The following is a 19053-nucleotide window of genomic DNA, read 5'->3' as shown; positions in this document are numbered from 1 at the left end:
TTTTTGACCTAACCTTTTGCCTTTAACATCAACACATTTCCGGTCATAAATGTGACAAGATGATTAATTACTATCAAAACAACACCTACTTCAATACTTTCTAAATTTAATCAAGGCTAATTAATAGTTGGACAGCTGAAATCTACCTGTTCAGGTGACAGGTGAACTATGTTCAGTACCGGACATCGTATAAATTGATTGGTTTATTCACAATTATTTTCTTACACAAGTACACACCCGTGATATCGCGGGTCCGTGACTGAATTAAAGTATATAACTATGCCTAAGCCTTATTTTAGTAATTGGTATTGCCATCTGATAAAGTCATGTCGATTATAAGATACACAGTTTTCTCTGCTTTCAATTCTTTCTGTTTGAACCCGTCGACATGGAACTTATCAATTATTGGAAATATTAATTATTTGGAAAACAAAAGGTCCAGGCAATCCAGGAATGGGGCATTTTTTAATCAACAGCATTGTCCTATATTAGTTATCTTAGAAAGTCTTGCTGATTGCTGAATAAAGCTACAAAAGGGAACAATTTGACAATGATTGAATTTAGTAGTATCAGCCCTTTGATTATGACCCGTGTATATAGCAAAATCCTAAATACACCGTTTGGTGGTGCGCCTGTCAAATGCGGAACGTACAGATAAGGTAATAGCTAACAGGTGAATATACTATTGGTATCGGTATCGGATTAGACCCGGAACTTGTTAATTATTGGCAATATTAATTATGTGGAAAACAAAAGGGTCTGGAGTGGTGTAATTTTTTATCTACACCATTGTCCTATATTAGTTATATATAGAGTTGAATTCTTTGATTTGTCGTTTTTACCCGATGACGGCTGACAAATTGGACCTCGTAATTTTAGTATTATAGATTTCAGAGGTTTTTATCTAATTGATTTAGTCCAAAAGATTAAAACTATTAGAAATTAGTATATTAATATGATTTGATGAAAAATTTAAAAAGGTTTTAAATAAAAAAATTCGTCAGAACTATATCGTATGAACTAGAACACGTGTGCGCATGTGCACAGGTGGGAAATTTAATAATGCATCCTACATTTCTTTAAAAATGCTAAAATTATCAATGAGACCTGTATCTAACGTTCAAATCAAGTATTTTGTTGAAAGAGCTTCTTCTCTCAGTCGTGCTTTGTAAAACGTACACGGATTTTACGTATCCGTTTATGGTCCATGTTTTACCATTGTCAAGTCAACTTCCGGTTGAAAACGAAAGTAAAGTTTTTGACAATGTCATTTTGCACAAATAAAAAGTCTACGGCAGATATGAGCACGCTGATGTGCACACTTTGAATGATGCACTGCCAATTTAACAGTAACATACTAACATCAAATTCATATCATATCAAAGTAAAGTTTAAAATCGTTTTTTTTTTAATGTAATGTCAATCATTGGAATGGCCATCTGATTACCATAATTGCCTTTTGTGACTAAGTCTTAAGGGATTGCAATCGGGATCAGATATGAAATGTCCTGCTGGCTCAAATATTTTTTGGAAGCCCTGTTCTATACATGTATGTTTAATATGCTTTAAATCAAGTTTTGATTGTTTTTTCTTGTTCTGTGAAGTGTGAGGCTAAAAAAAATTATATTGTCAATATTTAACTGAAATGGGAAAAAAATCTCACTTTGTTTATTTTTAAAATGAAGTCAATAAATGTTATATTTTCAGAGGAATGTCAGTTTTACAAGAGATACAGGTATCAGGAACAAGAAGAAATCCCTTTGCTGATGTGGCACTGCAGAACTTACTCAACAGTAACCTGTCAGCTAAATATTCACTCACTGGAGCACTTAGTAAGTTGAGATTATATAACTTATCAACACACAAGATAATAGCATTGATACATATAACTATAGTACCTTCAAAAGAACTATGATTGAAATAAATAGGAAGGCTTTGTGTTCTTTTCATATCTCCGTTCTAAAGGAGGTGTATACTGGTTTACCTGTGTCTGTTTGCCCTTCATTCCTTTTGTCTGTCCATGTATGTACATTTTTATTGCATAATTAACAGGAATACAAATCTGAACTCTCTGCAACTTCTAATCAAGTTTAATGTTAGAGTGGTATATTGTGTGAAACTTTTTCACATTCTTCTCTTCAGCTTACACTAAGCAGGGGTATCATTAGTAGCAGTAGCTTAGAGTTGAAGGAAAATTAACAACAGATAAATATAAAATGAAGACAAAGCTCCATCCAAGTCACAACTGTTATTATTTGAAATCTTATTTACAGGTTCCACAAACATAATATTAGATGGATTCTATGATGCTGGACAGTTGAGACCTGGCAGTCAGTTCTTGTCACTGGAGGATTACTGTAAACAGGAACTGCACGACAAACGACCAGTACTTCTAGTTAATGCTAAACCAGAGTAAATATTACTTACTATTCATGTACTTTAGCTGTTTTAATGAAATACTTGATTGTGAGCATTTCCTTCTAAATGAATCCCATAGTGAATTAATATTTTCTAATACCATGTGGTATTTGTTTGTTTTTCTATCTGTACCAAATTGCTGTTGTTTTCATATTCATTGAAAAAATATATGACAGTCTAGATAAATAATAAAAACAAAAATGCCTATAATCAAGACTATAAAGAAAAACTATTATATCCTTACTAGAGTCTTAAGTTTCTGTCTATAAAAGTCATAAGACATTTTTAAGTTTACCATTTATTTTTATTGTAGGTCAGCACCCAAGGAATCTCAGTCACAAGCAGATGCTGAAATGGCAAAAGACAGTTCAAAGACCAGTGTATCTGGGAAATCTTCCCGTACTGGCAGGGAAACTAAGGCGTATGTATTATCTCCCTTGTATACACACATACTGCACTTATGACAGAAAGTAGTCAATATGATCATAGGAACTAGTGCTTTCACAACTACAGCAAATGTATGAAATAGATTGTAAATATGTAAAGAATGCATAGTACACATACATTTTAAGATGGGTTATTGCTATCTTTTTTAAACTACTTATTTATGATTTATACAATAATAATAAATATATATCAATGAATTTACTTAATGTTGGTTATAGCATTTTATTAATTTCATTTTTGCATGAAGCATGAAATATATATTCTACCATACCATTTTTGGATAATGTTTAAAGTAAATTCTCGCATTATATTTTTTGATTTCCTTATATGTCCCATGTATATCAATGGCTAGTGGTCAGAATCTCCTATTTGAATTACCTTCAAAGCTTTCCCATTTATCAATGTCACAATATTATCTTCATTATTCTTATTTAACAATACCAAATCCCTATTATATTCAAATTAAAAAAAAATGATAATGAGTACTTGCAATTAAGAGTAAGGATTGTCAATTTTTCGAAGGGACATCACTTTGATTGCATTGGTCCTAGAATAGGTGGCATATGACAAAAACTACAAATCTAGTAATATTCTGACAATAAGGAACATCACAGTGTTTAAAGGCTTGGTCAGTCATTTCTTATTAGTCTTACCTTTCAGAACCATATGATTGATATGCAATTGTATGATTGAACTATGCAATTTGAAGCTTTTATGATGGCCTTATGATGGGTTAAGACATTATTCACGATATAAAAATTGAAAATTTCTAGAATCTAAGGCTTTTTTTTTAGTATAATCATACATCAAAGCATGACATCCTAACAATGGTAATGGTAATGTTTTTTTTTTATCTTGATATATAAGCCATTGATAGTGATTGAATCAGATTCTAAAATGGTGATTGCCCTAAACTCTAACTTTTTAAATTTTATGCAGTGGTAGAATTAGTAGGGTGTAGAGGCCCTATTTGATTGGAAAATATTTTATTTTTTAGCAGAAAGTCTTGAAAAAAATTGTTAGCCTTGCACTCTATGGTATAAAAACACCTCTATTGAATACACCCCTTTCAAATTTCTCGATCTGCCCTAGTTATTTATGACAAATTTATGGAACTGCATAGTTATAATAGTCTATTTTTTAAGGTTCTGCTATAAGTTTCCCATGGATATTAATAAATTGGATGTTTTTAATTTAGCCGTAAAGGATCAGGTGAAAGGTACAATCAGTAATGTGTAGCCCTATAGATGTAATAACTTAACAAGTCAGAACAAATAACATTACTCCTCCAACTAATACTACAGTAAAAGATTTAATTTGGACTAAAAAAAAATTAGAAAATTCTTTGTTTTTTCTATTCTAATAGTTATAAACATTTCTTTAGTTTGTTAGAAAAGAATGTACAAATACTAGTATTCCCAGTGTGTCATGATGCAGACTTTTTTTCATTTCCTGTCATAAAAAAAAACCATGAAGGAAAAGTCATTAACATTTTTTAAAACAGTCAGTATGTTTTGATAAAGTGAAAAGGGAGTTGCTACCTTTTTTTAAATATATGATTAGCCAATGCTTTTCTGTTTTTACCTATTTTTTAACTAATCTCCAAATCTTTGTTTATACCCTGTTTCTATTTTAAACTTACTAACCTCTCCAACTTTAACCTTTTTAATTTGACTTCACTTGAACCTATATAGCTATCACTATACCTAGACTGTCTGTCTGTCTTTATTAACTGTAGAGTTGTTTCCCTTTTGCAGTCCTTCACCACCGTAAGTATTTTGCTGATTTATTGTATTCTCACACAGCCTAAAGGAAGATGTATGCATGGTTTAATGGTGTAATAGTGTTGTACTTTTGTCAAAATGTAATTTTATAGTTAAAGATTTTTGTCAGCTTGGCATTTTAACATTTCATAAAATAAAATGTGTTTTAAAAAAGATTATGTGTTTAAGAGACATCTGAATTTCTGATTGTCTTCTTTTTAAAAACTTCCATTCTTCATTGCTGTCAAGATATTCATGCACAGGGGTGATTTGGTTGCATCAATTACAAAAAATGAATATTTATATTAAAATGACATTATATATTCTGCTAAATGTATAAAGAATTCCAAACTAAAGTCTATATATTTATCCCCCAACTCACTTTACTTTTATAATCTGCTTTCTGTGTAACTTAATAAATACCTCTTTTTAAAAACTAATATAAAAAGCAAAATCCCATGTAACCTATATATGTATATTTCTGGTCGTGTCATAGTCTTTTCTGATTTATGGCATTACTTATCTCTATCCACACAATGAAAAAAAGCACAATCCTGTGTAACCTATGTATGTTCATCTGTATATGTATAGTACTGGTCAGTTTAAACTGTTTTTAAATCTGCTTTACATATCTCTATCGAGACAATAAAAAGTATGTGTTACTGTTTGTAATGATTAAATTGGAGAGGGCCATACACTTAGTAGGCTTTCAAAAATCTGGAGGAATCAGGTGTTTTTGGTTTTTTTTTGAGGAAAATCAGCTATCATCATGTAAAGTGGCAGTCAAATTGTTCTGACCACCCTCTTAGTCTACCCTTACTTATTGGTTTGTTTTATATTTGGTAGTTGTTTAAGATGTTCTTGAAGTATTTGCCACTGAACATTAAGCACATGATAATCAATCCTTATAAAAAATTAAAATCCTCATTATCTTGCTTTTTGTTTGGTATTCATATATTTAAACTTACATGTATGTATGTTCAATTTAATCGCCATTAAACTCAATCTTAACATGATTAAAACGGTTCAGGCTTTTATGTTTTTTCTACCCTTAGCATTTGTAAATTTTATTTTCATAAACATGACAGTTGTAGAAGTTGCACAAAATTGATAATTCTTCTTTGATTTATATTGTAAATAGCACAAATAAGGGTTCAGTCCATTTTTTAAAGCTGTTCATATGTTGATAAGATATCTGAATTGTTGATCTTTCTGTTATTCAACTGAAATTGTTTGAGAATTAGTTCCCAGTACTTTGCAGTGAATTGTGTGATGTGTTCTTGGTATGTTTGTGTTGTCTTTGCATTGTTTTGTATGTTTGTATTGTCTTTGCATTGTTTAATAACTAAACTGTTTAAGATATTACCAATGTAAGTGAAAAGAAATAAAAATAGATTTGTAAGCGAGTCTATTGTCCAACTATGGTGTCTCAACAAACTTTTTCTGTCCTAGCTTGACCTCATTCAAGTTGGTCCATCCAAGTTATTTTTACATTATTTTGGCTGATTGTACTTACATTTTTTGGCAGTTTTCATTTACAGCCTGTGATTAAATTTTTATGACAAGACAAATTTGTAAATCTTCATAGATTGTTATGAAACTTGGACAGAAGCTGATCTTCAATGTCAAGAAAAACAATCCCATGAGAAGCTTATTTTTCTGTCATGCTTTACACCACTGTACCTACAGCTATGCCATATTTTGAGGAACTTTTTATATTTGATGTCTCCTAAGTAATCTCTAAACGATAAAAATAATTTTTAATATTTATGAATGAGGATCAGTGTCTGAAGATACACAATGTATAAAAACTTTAAACTCCAGATGTTGTGTGAGAATATATCCTGTTTTGTTTAATTGTATTGTTGCTAGTTTATGTTTTAGCAATGTTGTAATGTTGCTCAACCTTTAAATTTTGTGTCATAATGCTATTTTTTCAGAGTTGAGTTATTGTTCTTGTTAACAACATTAAAAATATGCATGCTTAATGTAGATGTTTGAAGATTTTAATCTGAGTGAGAAAAAAAATTATGATGTGGATGTAGAAAACATTTAATAAACAGTAGAAACCCAATAACTAAAGAAGATTAAACAAATAGAAATAGGTTACATTGCATTTTATATTTAAAAAAAAAACCCAGAACTATGTGCATCTCATATTTATATAAATCTTCAATTCAATCGTCAAAATGAAAGGTTTGGCCATGTCAGTAGGAATGTTATAAAACCTCTGTATCTAACTATTATTCTCTCTCAATTCATAACAGGAAATCCAAAGCACAGAAAGAGAAGGAAGAAAAGCAGAGAGAGGAAGAGATTCAAGCACAGCTCCAGAGAGAGGCTGAGAACCAATCTACCACAGACAATAAACCATTTGAGATGCCATGTGATTCCAATCTTTGTCAATACCTGGAGGAAATCACAGAGAAAATTCAACCATTACAGACGACCAGAGAACAAGTTATAGCATTAGCCCAGTTAGTATCTGATGCAGTTGTCTCCCTTTTTCTGACAAATGACTTAATTACTTTAAGATAAGAACCAAATGCTCATAACTATGTTGTGAATCAATTTTTATCCAGTATACATTATCTACTTTTATTACAATGGGATGAAGTACTAGGTTTAGATCTGACTTTCACTTTAATTATGATTCTCAAATCATGATTATCAAAATAAATACACAAAATATATTCTTCACTCAAAATATTTCTATCTTTGAGGTTTAAAAATTAAAAAAAGAACAAAGGTTTAGTAAGATTTTTTTGATTTTTTTTACTTTGTTGAAACATGAATTATTTCATTTTCAGCTTGTTACAAATTGCTCTATAAAGTATGTTCATGAAGCCTTATTATCCATATTTAGATATGTTAGTGACCATATGGGCGGCCCAATAGAGAAGGGAGAACTAGCCAACTTCAGCTATGAACTACCAATCAGTCAGATTAGATATGAAATGAAATCTAATGTAGTACCTATTGGCAAGATCAAGACAGGGATACATATACACAGAGCTTTACTCTTCAAGGTATACAGCTTTATTAGGAGATAATGCTGTTGTATTTGATTTTAATTTTCATTATATACTTAGTGATAAAAAGTGGGAAAGGAGCAATTCACAATATTTATAGAATAACTAATCTAAGAATTCAAACAGAGAGAAATATTCAACGAGGGACAGAGTTAATTATCAGTGTTGTTCGGTCACGAGTAGAATATTTTTCGATATTTGAATTCTTTAATTAGTTATTCTTTTTATTACATTGGCAAATGGCTTTTTTAAAGAAATTAATGTAAAACATGTAAGGAACTATATCTTCTTTCTACCCATTCACAATTTGTTTTGATCCGCCGTTATCGACGTCTTGACAACGACTATTGTTGTATGACGTCAGAGAGTGAAATAACCACGTTTATTTCACATGTGAAATTATCTGTTTTTATTTAACTGGGAAATCAATGTAATTCATTGCAACCAATGTAATAATGATATTTATATATTATACTTTCACAATTCTGTTAAAATTTGTGGTGTTTGTTTTAGGTGTTGGCTGACAGGATAGCAGTGGGATGTACATTGAACAGAGGGGAATATAACCTGGCATGGAATGAGGTCATGTTACCAGATTCTGATGACACTGTAAGTTTGGGGTTTATACCTTGTAAAATTATTAATCTATTATTTAGTAAGAAAAAACAGTTTTCACAGCATAAGTCACTGTAGTAGGAAAAAACAGTTATTTTACACAGTATAAATCAATGTAGTGAATAAAAAACATTGGAATTTGAGTTAGTTTAAAAAAAGGGGTTCATATTTACAGTTAAATTTCAAACATTTAACTGTAAAAACAACACAATTTAAAGGGCAAAATAAGCAATTTTCAGCATCCTTAAATGTCATAACAGGTTTAAAAGTAAATCAGGATCCCAAAACCATGATCAACAATCTTATGTTTCTTAGAAGAACATGTATTACTCTCATTCTTGTTATGTAATCTGATTTCATTTCCTTGAATTTTCAGAAGTTATAGTTGATTTTTGAGTTTAAATTTCTGTAGTCATTCTGTGATAGCATACTTGCCACATGTGTGATAAATGGTGTGTTTTGTACCAGATTGGACAAAACTAACTTCTTTCCAAATATCATTTACTGTTTCTCTATCAAGCATGCAGCATTTAGAAAAAAAATGCAAAGACTGGTCGACCCTGAGACAGAACTTTGTTTGAGTATGGTGATATATCTTTCTGCAGACATTTTACATTATGAGTTAGTACATTGAAAATCTGACTTAGTGTGTCTGTCTAGTAAAAAATGGTATTTTCATATCTTAGATAATAATCTTATACTGAATATGCTCATTATATTTGTCACTGGACATTTAACAGCAATTTATCAATCAAACTATTTAAATGATACATATGTTTGTACTTTCAGCCTGGAGCACCAAAGTTCCCACCCAGAACCTTTGTTGTAGATTTAGTCCATTGTCCAGGTAAATTATTGAGAGCTGATTCTCCTGAAGCTGCACAATACCAACAACTCTAATCAGACAGTCATCATAAAAAGTGCAAGCCAAAAATTATAATGAAAGATCATGAAGTTTTAGATTTAATAAACTTGACTAAGTTATGCCTCTGCTCTAAGATACAAATGATGGCATTGAATCACATGGAAAAAATCTATTCTTCAGCATTTAGTGGGATTTTTATACAACGTCAACAGAGAGTATACGAAGAGATCTACATTCCGTCCTCTAACCTATATGACTTTTTACAACTGTTTTTACTTATATACAAAGAGAAAAAAATGTGATATGGATTTTGTTATTTATATTTTAATTCTTAATAAATGTTTTTATTTATACATACCCTAGTTCTTTCATTAGTTTTCATAAAATTGACAAAAGCAAACAAGCATAGAGCCACAGTTTCTCACATTTTCAGTTAATCTTTTTAATTTTTCTTCGACCTAGATTAAGGTGTATATGTAATTATTATCATAGTGTTCATATTTGTTTTAGTTAATGATGTAAAAATAGAAAAACTTGATACCTTTCTGGAATAACTTTTATTCAGTATGCTGAAGACCAAAAGTTTTGAAAGTCTTGAGTTTGTTCTCTGTATAATTTATTCACTGGGACCTTTATATTTCTTCTAATAGAAATCTATCACTCATTGATTAATTTACCTGAGTAAAAAAATTATCTGCTAAATTGATGGAAATAACATGCTTACTATTAATAAAAAAAACTGCATATGAGTTTGAATTTATTATATTTTCATTCTGTAAAATACTGATTAGAGTGGGGTGCTCATTTTCGCCACATCTTTCCATGTTTTTTACAGTTTATGTTCAGGTCTAAATGTTTTTGAAGTATACTGATATTTCTATATGAAGATAACTTCAAATGCAAAATATACTTAAGCTTGAATGTTTTGTCAATGGGGGACACATATTCGCCGTTTTTACACATCTATTTAAAACCAAATAACCGCAGCTTTTAACAATTTTTATCAAATCAATTGCATTATAGATGAATAGCAGACATTTCAAAGGTATAAAGAATTCAAAATTAGGGCATTCAGTCAAATATTTACTTAGAAACACTTCTTTGAAATCGTGTTTTTTATTCAGGAAATTATCTGAAAATCGTCCGTTTTTCGGTCATTTTCGGTAGGAGCCGCAATTTTGTCTCAGTTTAAAAAAATATTATATTTGTTATAAAAATATAATTTACGGGTACATTTCTTTCATTTCAGCCATCTTTTGAAATTTTTACACCTCAAAATCCTTAAACGGCGAAATTGTGTCCCCGGCGAAAATGAGCACCCCACTCTAAAACATTAATAAAAGTTCATTTCTGAAACATTATTCCAATTTTAAAAATAAATTTGACAAAAAAAACCTAAAAAATGGTGATGTCATATCTTAAGGCCCTCTAAAAAGTATTCTATATCTAAACAAAAACTAAAAAATGCTAATTTTGATAGGAACAATACTTTTTTTTTTTTAAACAAACTTGTCATGATTAAATTAGTATTTATTTTGAACAGATTGAAAAAAAATATTATTAATGTTTTATAAACACAAAATCAAATGCAGTTTTTAATTGTAAGCATGTTATTTCTATCAATTTAGCAGATATTTCTTTTACTTAGGGAGATTAATCAATGAGTGATAGATTTCTCTTAGAAGAAATTTAGAGGTCCCAGTGAATAAACACTGGGCTCACAATAAAAGCCTGTTGTAAATCAAATGTATATAGAAAGGTCCCTTTTGGTTTTTTTTAAGAAAAAAAACATTGAAAATTTACTTGAAATGAATTTCTCTAAATTTATCATTAGCATTTTTTTTCTCTCTCAAAAACCAGGAAAAAAATGGTATTGGTTGTGTAGTGAAACTTAGATATTATTTACTTTATTGAGTTGAAAAACTAGTTTATAAGACAAAAAATGCTGATGACATAGATTGAATTTAAACCAAAATTATATTTTTTGAAAAATTAGTTACCCATAGGCAGATCCAGGAAGAAGAGGGGTGTTCCGATTGATTATATAGGAAATCACTGAAGCATGACTGGAGTGGGACCCCCATAGGTCAGTTAGTACCCCCTTTTTACAAATGTTCTTGATCTGCCACTGTCACCTGTAGTGAAGCACAAACTTAATCTTTAACTCATCATTATACCCTTATGCACCATTTATCAGATCAATCTCTTCAGACCAAAACCTTGAAAAACATTTCTGAAGGATGGATTGGCAGACTTGGGTAACACTTTCAGCCAATGCCAATATGGTTCTTCAACTTGGCTCTGAAATCATTTTTGTCAGGTTCACTTTAGACCAACAAACCAATATAATTTATAAGCATGAATGCTTAAAATCGTTATGCTAGTATAACAGCACTAGGTAATTTTGGCATTAGAAACTAGTATGAAATTGGTAGCACTATGCTATAATTATTTCTGCTTTATAGATTATCATATTGATTGACTATTTAATAGAGAAGGTAAAATGAGATCATTTTGTGTTTGCCCTTTCCTGATCTGGACATTTAGAACTACTAAACACAGACTATATAATATAGACTATGTACACCTTATTGGCAATAGAACAAACTATTAACCAGGTTCCTGACATAAATTTTTTATACCTAATTTCAATTATGTTCTGAGGAATTCTTCTGAATTTGTTCTTTAAGAAATGACTGTAATATTTTTTCTGTCTATGAAGAAATAGCATAAAAAAATTGGTGCACACTGAATAACGCACGTAGCGGGTTATTTAACAGTGTGCACCATATTTTTTATGTTGTTTCGAATACACAGAAAAAATATTACTGTCATTTCATATAATTTAATTTTAAATTCCATTTTTAACTGTAGAAAACCTTGAAAAAACGTCGATGATCACGGTCACATGACTGAATTATGTCTATGGTCTCATAACAAAATAACGTCAGCCAATCAGAAGACGCGTTACATCCAAAATTAAATTATTTAAAATTGAAATTCACATTAGTTTACTGCATTCCTGGATCAATGTTTTGCTAACTTCATTGAAAAAATTGACCTTGGGTTCTCTGTTTTTTTACAATTAAAGATGGTGAAAGACAATCATACCACCTTAACTGTATCAAACCAGTTTAATACAGGGACAACAATAATATATTTATCAAACCAGTTATATAATACATCATTACATTAAAAGTAAAGATGATAAATAGAACTAAATGTACCATGCCAGTCTAATTTTCAAAAAAATAGGGCTGAACTGTATCAAACCAGTTTTATAGTTATTAAGATTAGAACAATGTTGACTGATGTATCATTATTTTTTTTTTTTTTACATTTGTAACTGTTAAATCCGTTTGTTTTGTTAACACTTTGCTTTCAATATTCTAGAATTTTATGCGATTTTCATACAAGTGATAGATAAAGCTAGCTATAAACCAGGTTTAATCCACCATTTTCTATACAAGGAAAAGCCTGTAGCAAATCAGGTGCATGACAATTGTTTTTCATGTGTTTTATATGGGTTAAGTTTTGATTTTGCCATTTGGTAAGGAATTTTCTTTGGAGTATTTTTTGTTATTTTACTTTTTGATAAAGTTACATCGAAAATCAAGGGGGAAATTGGACTTAACTTTTTCCAACCAGTTTCATACACAACAATGATGCAACTGTATCTAACAAATCAAATACACAACAATTACACACACTACTGTGTGTTTAAAGAATGCTCACATTAACTTATAAATTACAATCCCTTTAAATCTTGTACAATTCTCCCACAATAAAAGGAAGGTATTTAAAAAAAATTATAACTTTTATATATAATTTTCTAAAATAATAGTTATCAAAGGTACCAGGATTATAACTTAGTACGCCAGACGCACGTTTCGGATACACAAGACTCATCAGTGACGCTCATATCAAAATATTTATAAAGCCAAACAAGTTTAAAGTTGAAGAGCATTGATGATGCATAATTCAAAAAAAATATGCCAAATACTTCTAAGGTAATCTATGCCTGGGATAACAAAATCCTTAGTTTTTCGAAAAATTCAAAGTTTAGTAAACAGGAAATTTATAAAAATGACCACATTATTGATATTCATGTAAACACCGAAGTGTTGACTACTGGGCTGGTGATACCCACGGGGACAAAACGTCCACCAGCAGTGGCATCGACCCAGTAGTGCAACTTGAAGGAAAGGGGAAATAGCATTGAATCAATATTTCAAGACATGTTTAACACCCATTGAAGACAAAGATGAACGATTACTATCAAGGAAGCAAAAATCAACAAAGGGGGAAGATATATGATGAAGTAACTTCAACATAAAAGTTATATCTTTACGATATAAAGCAAACAATGTTGAAAATCCATTTAATAACTGCACTTGCAATTTAAACTCTGAAAAAATTGTCGTGCTGCTACTCGGAATTCGGAATCCAGGAAAGCATAGATGAAAGGGTTCACAATATTGTTAATAACGTATATTTGACAAACCAACAACATTGCTAAAAACTCGGACATCGATAAATTTTCCCAAAAGTCGGTATATATTCCTTCCAATGTAAGGACGACTGCAACTGGTGAATAGCAAAGCAGAAATACAAAAGTAATTAGCATAAACATTAATGTAAACTTGTTTTTCATTTGTTGGTTTCTTTTTATCCGGGGGTCGTTATGTGTATTCTTTGTTTTCATTTTTGGTTGCGAATTCATAACTTGTATTTTATTATCAGAAACACAATTTGGTTCAGATATGTTTATATCATATTCACATTTGTTATCGCTACTTTCTGCATCCTTTTGTTCGGTGTCGTTTTGCCCGTTGTCGTTTCGCTCATCAAGTGAGTTTAAAGTTGTTTGGATTTTAATCATCTTTTCTTGGCAAGTTTTATTTGCATTAGTCACACTTTCTGCTTTAACGTGGTATTCTTTAGATTTTTTCAAACTTCTCGTTGAACGAATTCTCTTTGATAATCGGTGAATTTTTCGTCTGATATTTTGCGCCTTTATATGCCCATACAAAGTACATCCTATTTTGCCGTACAAAAACATAAATGAAGAGTATAACACTATTACAAATACCGAGGAGGCTGCTACTCCGTATGCAATATATCCTGCTTTCGATTCGAATTTAATTTTGCTGGGATTAGTTCCAATAAATTTTCCTTCTATTGAAAAATTGTCTATGTGATACGAGAATGCTAACGGTAGTGCAAATGTAACAGCAAACATGCATGAGAGACCGGCCATGATTCGTCTTTTCTTCAGACACAATGTTTTCTGTTTGCATATTTTTAAGTATCTTTGCAAAGCAATACACAACAAAAGCTGTATTGACATAAAAGATACACATCCATTAATGTAAAGCAAAAAGTCCCATGCTAGCTCACTCTTTAAAGTGAATTGGAAATAGTTGATAATGATCCCATACACAGAACACACGATTGATGATACCAGATCCGACACAGCTAGAATAGGAATAAAGTAACGTTCTTCCGAGGTGTCTTTCAGTTTTAGATTGTATACTAGTAATACCATTGTGTTACCTACAACTCCGATCACAAGATACAGGCATATCATAACTACGTTGACAGTTATATGTTGATTATACTTCTGTAGTAATTCCTCACTCGAACTATTTTGCATTAGACTAGGCATTTTGATTGAAGCCAGCTTACTTCGTTTAAAACAAGATATAGAATTATCTTAGATAATTTTCACTAAACATATGTTAAGGAAACTGTAATTTTATGACACAAAATCATAAATGTGATATACATATGTTTGATGAGTAATGAAAAGGGAAACAATGTGTTCTTAGAAGACACTTAACAGTACTCGTTCATCTGAAGATGATAAAATGAGGAAATTGATTATGAAACACATTCCTTATAAGTACAAAATAAGTAAGTATCATACATACTAACATAACAATGACCACTGCCCTTTTCTCGATCTTGATATATATATCACTAATGGAAAGCTGAATACTAAAATTTATGATAAAAGGGATGATTTTTCATTTCCTATCGTTAATTATCCGTTTTTAGATGGTGACGTTCCCTTGTCACCATCTTACGGTGTTTATATATCTCAACTTGTACGATTCGCTCGTGTATGTAACAATGTTTTAGATTTTAACGAGAGAAATTTATGTATTACTGAAAAATTATTACACCAGGGTTTTCGATATCACAAACTAGTCAAAACATTTACTAAATTTTATCATCGGTATAAAGACATCATTCGTAAATATAGCTCAACATGCAGACTTCTAATACGTTCAGGTATTTCACATCCAATTTTTTATGGAAATATTCTTTATAAAGCACAAAGTTGTCAGTATTCACCTCAGAAACTTACAAAACCTTTGAATAGACTTATTAAGAAAGGATATAATTACGATACTGTTGTCAAGTCATTAAAGATTGCATATTTTGGCGTTAATATTGAGTCACTGATAAGGTCTTTGCATCGGAACTAAACACATTTATTCTAAAAACAGTTATTGGCATGACACGGGTTATGTTCTTCTCATATATGTTATGATGGTATGATACTAAACCCCTAACGGGAAGGATTGTGCCTGATGTTCATATGATGAAATCATAATCTTTCAGTCAGTTTAATTGAAGTCTGGAGCTGGCATGTCAGTTAACTGCTAGTAGTCTGTTGTTATTTATGTATTATTGTCATTTTGTTTATTTTCTTTGGTTACATCTTCTGACATCAGACTCGGACTTCTCTTGAACTGAATTTTAATGTGCGTATTGTTATGCGTTTACTTTTCTACATTGGTTAGAGGTATAGGGGGAGGGTTGAGATCTCACAAACATGTTTAACCCCGCCGCATTTTTGCGCCTGTCCCAAGTCAGGAGCCTCTGGCCTTTGTTAGTCTTGTATTATTTTAATTTTAGTTTCTTGTGTACAATTTGGAAATTAGTATGGCGTTCATTATCACTGGACTAGTATATAATTGTTTAGGGGCCAGCTGAGGGACGCCTCCGGGTGCGGGAATTTCTCGCTAAATTGAAGACCTGTTGGTGACCCTCTGCTGTTGTTTTTTATTTGGTCGGGTTGTTGTCTCTTTGACACATTCTCCATTTCCATTCTCAATTTTATTTCCAGTCAGAAACTTTTACGAAAGGACGGAAATGTACATAAAATTTAAGAATACAATTTAAAATGCCTTCATCATGTTAACTAAACGAACCCGGAATTGGGATTATATGTGAATGTAGTATCTTCACAATAAAAACACAGTTGAAAGAAGTGAAGAATATGCTCACGCAGTTGTGTTGCTGCTTATACAATATAATATTATATTGCTTGTTTGAATAAATGATAGCATGCAACAGCCGTACAAATCTTTCGTATCTAAAAACGTGAAATCTACAAACAACTGGGTTAATAACCTCTATATGGTCATCGGAAAAAAAGATTAGCTTTAGGTATATATACTGGTTCTTTTTCGCGTAGAAGCAGTATTTACCCCTGGTCAAGTTATCATTTGAGGTAAGTAATATTGACGATCTATGCCGTTTACATTATACCGGGTTTTGAATAGCACGCATCCTTTGTGTTTTCGTATGTTCTTAAGGACTTTTTCATTGATGTTTTAAGCATATTTTTAAAAGCCAGTAAGCCAGATATTTGGTATGTATAGTTGTGTAGGCAAAATATCTCGCTGATCCTGTCTGTACCTTCTCACTCTATTTCATATGTCTTATTTCTGTGTGTTAGATCCAATACTGTCTATTCATATTCCACTACAGTTGTTACAATGAATATATTTGCAGCTTCCCTTAAATGTTTTGTTCAGATGTTAAGAAATCATAATGTTTTATTTCCTCTACCAACTTTATTACCGATGTGTATTTTTATTGTTGTTTTGTGTGTGTGGAGATACTTAAGAATTGATTGTCATGTGGCTTCATCTGTGTCTAAAGTCATATTCGCTATTCATGGATCGGTACCCTTCCTGTAGAAGGTCATTATCTGCTTGGGTAGAGAAATTTCGGGAGAGAAGGCTGTCCTTGGTCTCTAATGTAATTGCTGTTTCTGTCATGTCATTCAAGGACAGGAACAGTAATCTGCAAAAAATACTGTGCATTATGATACATCAGGGAGTGCAAGATTTTGTGCGGAGGCAGGTCTTCATGTATAACGCTATGTTTCATGTAAGGTTGGTATTATGATTTTCTTTCAATATTCCAACTTGTTTAGTAGGTGGTGATGTGGCATCATGTCAAATTATAGAAAGATGATATCTACTTGTCAGACTTCATTTAATTTGATGTTAGACCGTTAATGGTTATGATAATTTGGGATTTCAAATATAGTCTTTTGCGAAATTCGTGTAGCACAGTGCATTAGAAAGAATTTTATTTTTTCAAAGTTAATAAGAAAAGTGGTAGTACATGTGCGTCTCTCTTATATTGTGGTACTACTGCAGTTTTCAGTTAGTTTTTACAAAGGTCTGTAAGATCGGAAGTAAGACTTCTGCTTTCAGATTAGAAGATTGTTTCAATCGAATAGGGGTCAGTTACGGTTTAGTTTTTTTTTCCAATAGTGTGTGGACTCCGTTAGGGCTAATTTTCACATCTTTCATGGCAAAATATTTATTTTTCCCTTTCTTTAAGGTTTTCTTTGGTAATTACTGTCTAAAGTTGATCATCTAGAATTTTAGCTTTGCTCTTGTTGATACTTTAAAAAAATCCTAGTTTATTTCCCAAAGGCGTAAATCCTGTATACGTTCTTGTGCTTTGCTCTTGACGTACAACCAGGCTTTTTTTGCGTTGTCTTTATATTTATAGTTTACTTCCATGTACATCTTATTCGTTTGCAACTGATTTCCCACTGTACTACTTGTTGTAGTCTCTTTAGCATATTCCTGACTTTAATCATTTTTGTGTTTACTTCTCTTTTGTTGGCTTTTTGTTTCTGGATTATTTTGCGTCTTTTAGTTGTATTTATTCATAAATAGGTGTATCTTCCTTGAAGCCTTTTTGTTTGTACTCTAATCTCTATCGTGGTTTGTATGGCCGTTGTTAATGCCTGCCACAAAAAATTGACATGGCTGTGTCTGATGTTTTTGAATGTTATTATGAATTGTTGAAGACCTATCTTTATTTTATGTATATCAGTTGTTTCCATATGAATATTTCCCCTCTGACTAGTTTAAGTGGTTTACATGCCATATATAGTAGGTAGTATGACAATGCAATGGTTGCTGTTTAAGAAATAATTGATGCAAGCTATACTTTGTTGTAGTTTTAACATGGGTAGGCATTATTTTCGTGATTATGTTCTAATTCGTAACCTCAACCGAACATAAAACATTTATCAATATAATATACAAAACTCTCACATGGGAGTAGCCACTTGCAAAAGTCAAGTGCATTTTCGGAGTAGCCAATTGCAAAAGTCAAGTGCATTTTTATTCAGGTAATAAAAACACGTAATTCATTTTATATCAATGAGAATTATGAAAATTGTCTGTCTCTAACTAGCACTGCAACATCAATATTTGCGACTCTTCTTGGACTATCAACCTGTAAATAAATAATTTTCATAATTATTTATTTGGAAAAAGCATCTAGAGCACTTGACTGCAATGACTCGAATGACTTTAACTACTATCAAACCACCCGTGCATGAAATTCTTCCCGCATACTTTATATATCCAATCAAACAGACCTATCTATAAATAGCATAAACACATGTTCCTTACCAAACAGGCAAACAAAACAAACTAGCATCGATATATGTACAACTTTGATAAATATAATTATTTTTGCCCTCTCGATAGTGAGGGCTAAATTACACGAATATGATACCTCCCCATGTTAAAACTACAATAAAGTATAGCTTGCATCAACTATTTCGATTCTGATTAGGGGT

The 19053-nt window shown here is 31.3% G+C and overlaps 1 protein-coding gene across 5 annotated transcripts in view; it reads left to right on the top strand.

Moving 5' to 3' along the window:
* Window positions 1-9495, top strand: part of LOC139485244 (armadillo repeat-containing protein 3-like) — a 32562-nt gene extending 23067 nt beyond the window's left edge. For 2 of the 5 annotated variants that reach the window (XM_071269542.1, XM_071269540.1), the window contains 8 exons: window positions 1708-1832; window positions 2274-2412; window positions 2732-2839; window positions 4064-4084; window positions 6896-7105; window positions 7495-7657; window positions 8174-8269; window positions 9065-9495. In XM_071269542.1, coding sequence (XP_071125643.1) covers window positions 1708-1832; window positions 2274-2412; window positions 2732-2839; window positions 4064-4084; window positions 6896-7105; window positions 7495-7657; window positions 8174-8269; window positions 9065-9175 — 973 coding nt within the window. In that variant the 3' untranslated portion in view covers window positions 9176-9495. Of the gene's footprint in view, window positions 1-1707; window positions 1833-2273; window positions 2413-2731; window positions 2840-4063; window positions 4085-4622; window positions 4635-6895; window positions 7106-7494; window positions 7658-8173; window positions 8270-9064 lie in introns of all 5 variants that reach the window. The other 3 variants (XM_071269545.1, XM_071269544.1, XM_071269541.1) reach the window with 2 other exon arrangements.
* Window positions 9496-19053: the final 9558 nt, after the last annotated feature.

Source organism: Mytilus edulis, chromosome 8 (assembly GCF_963676685.1).
Source record: "Mytilus edulis chromosome 8, xbMytEdul2.2, whole genome shotgun sequence".
NCBI classification, from domain to species: domain Eukaryota; kingdom Metazoa; phylum Mollusca; class Bivalvia; order Mytilida; family Mytilidae; genus Mytilus; species Mytilus edulis.
Note: the sequence above shows the minus strand (reverse complement) of the source record. Positions and strands in the feature narration are given on the sequence as shown.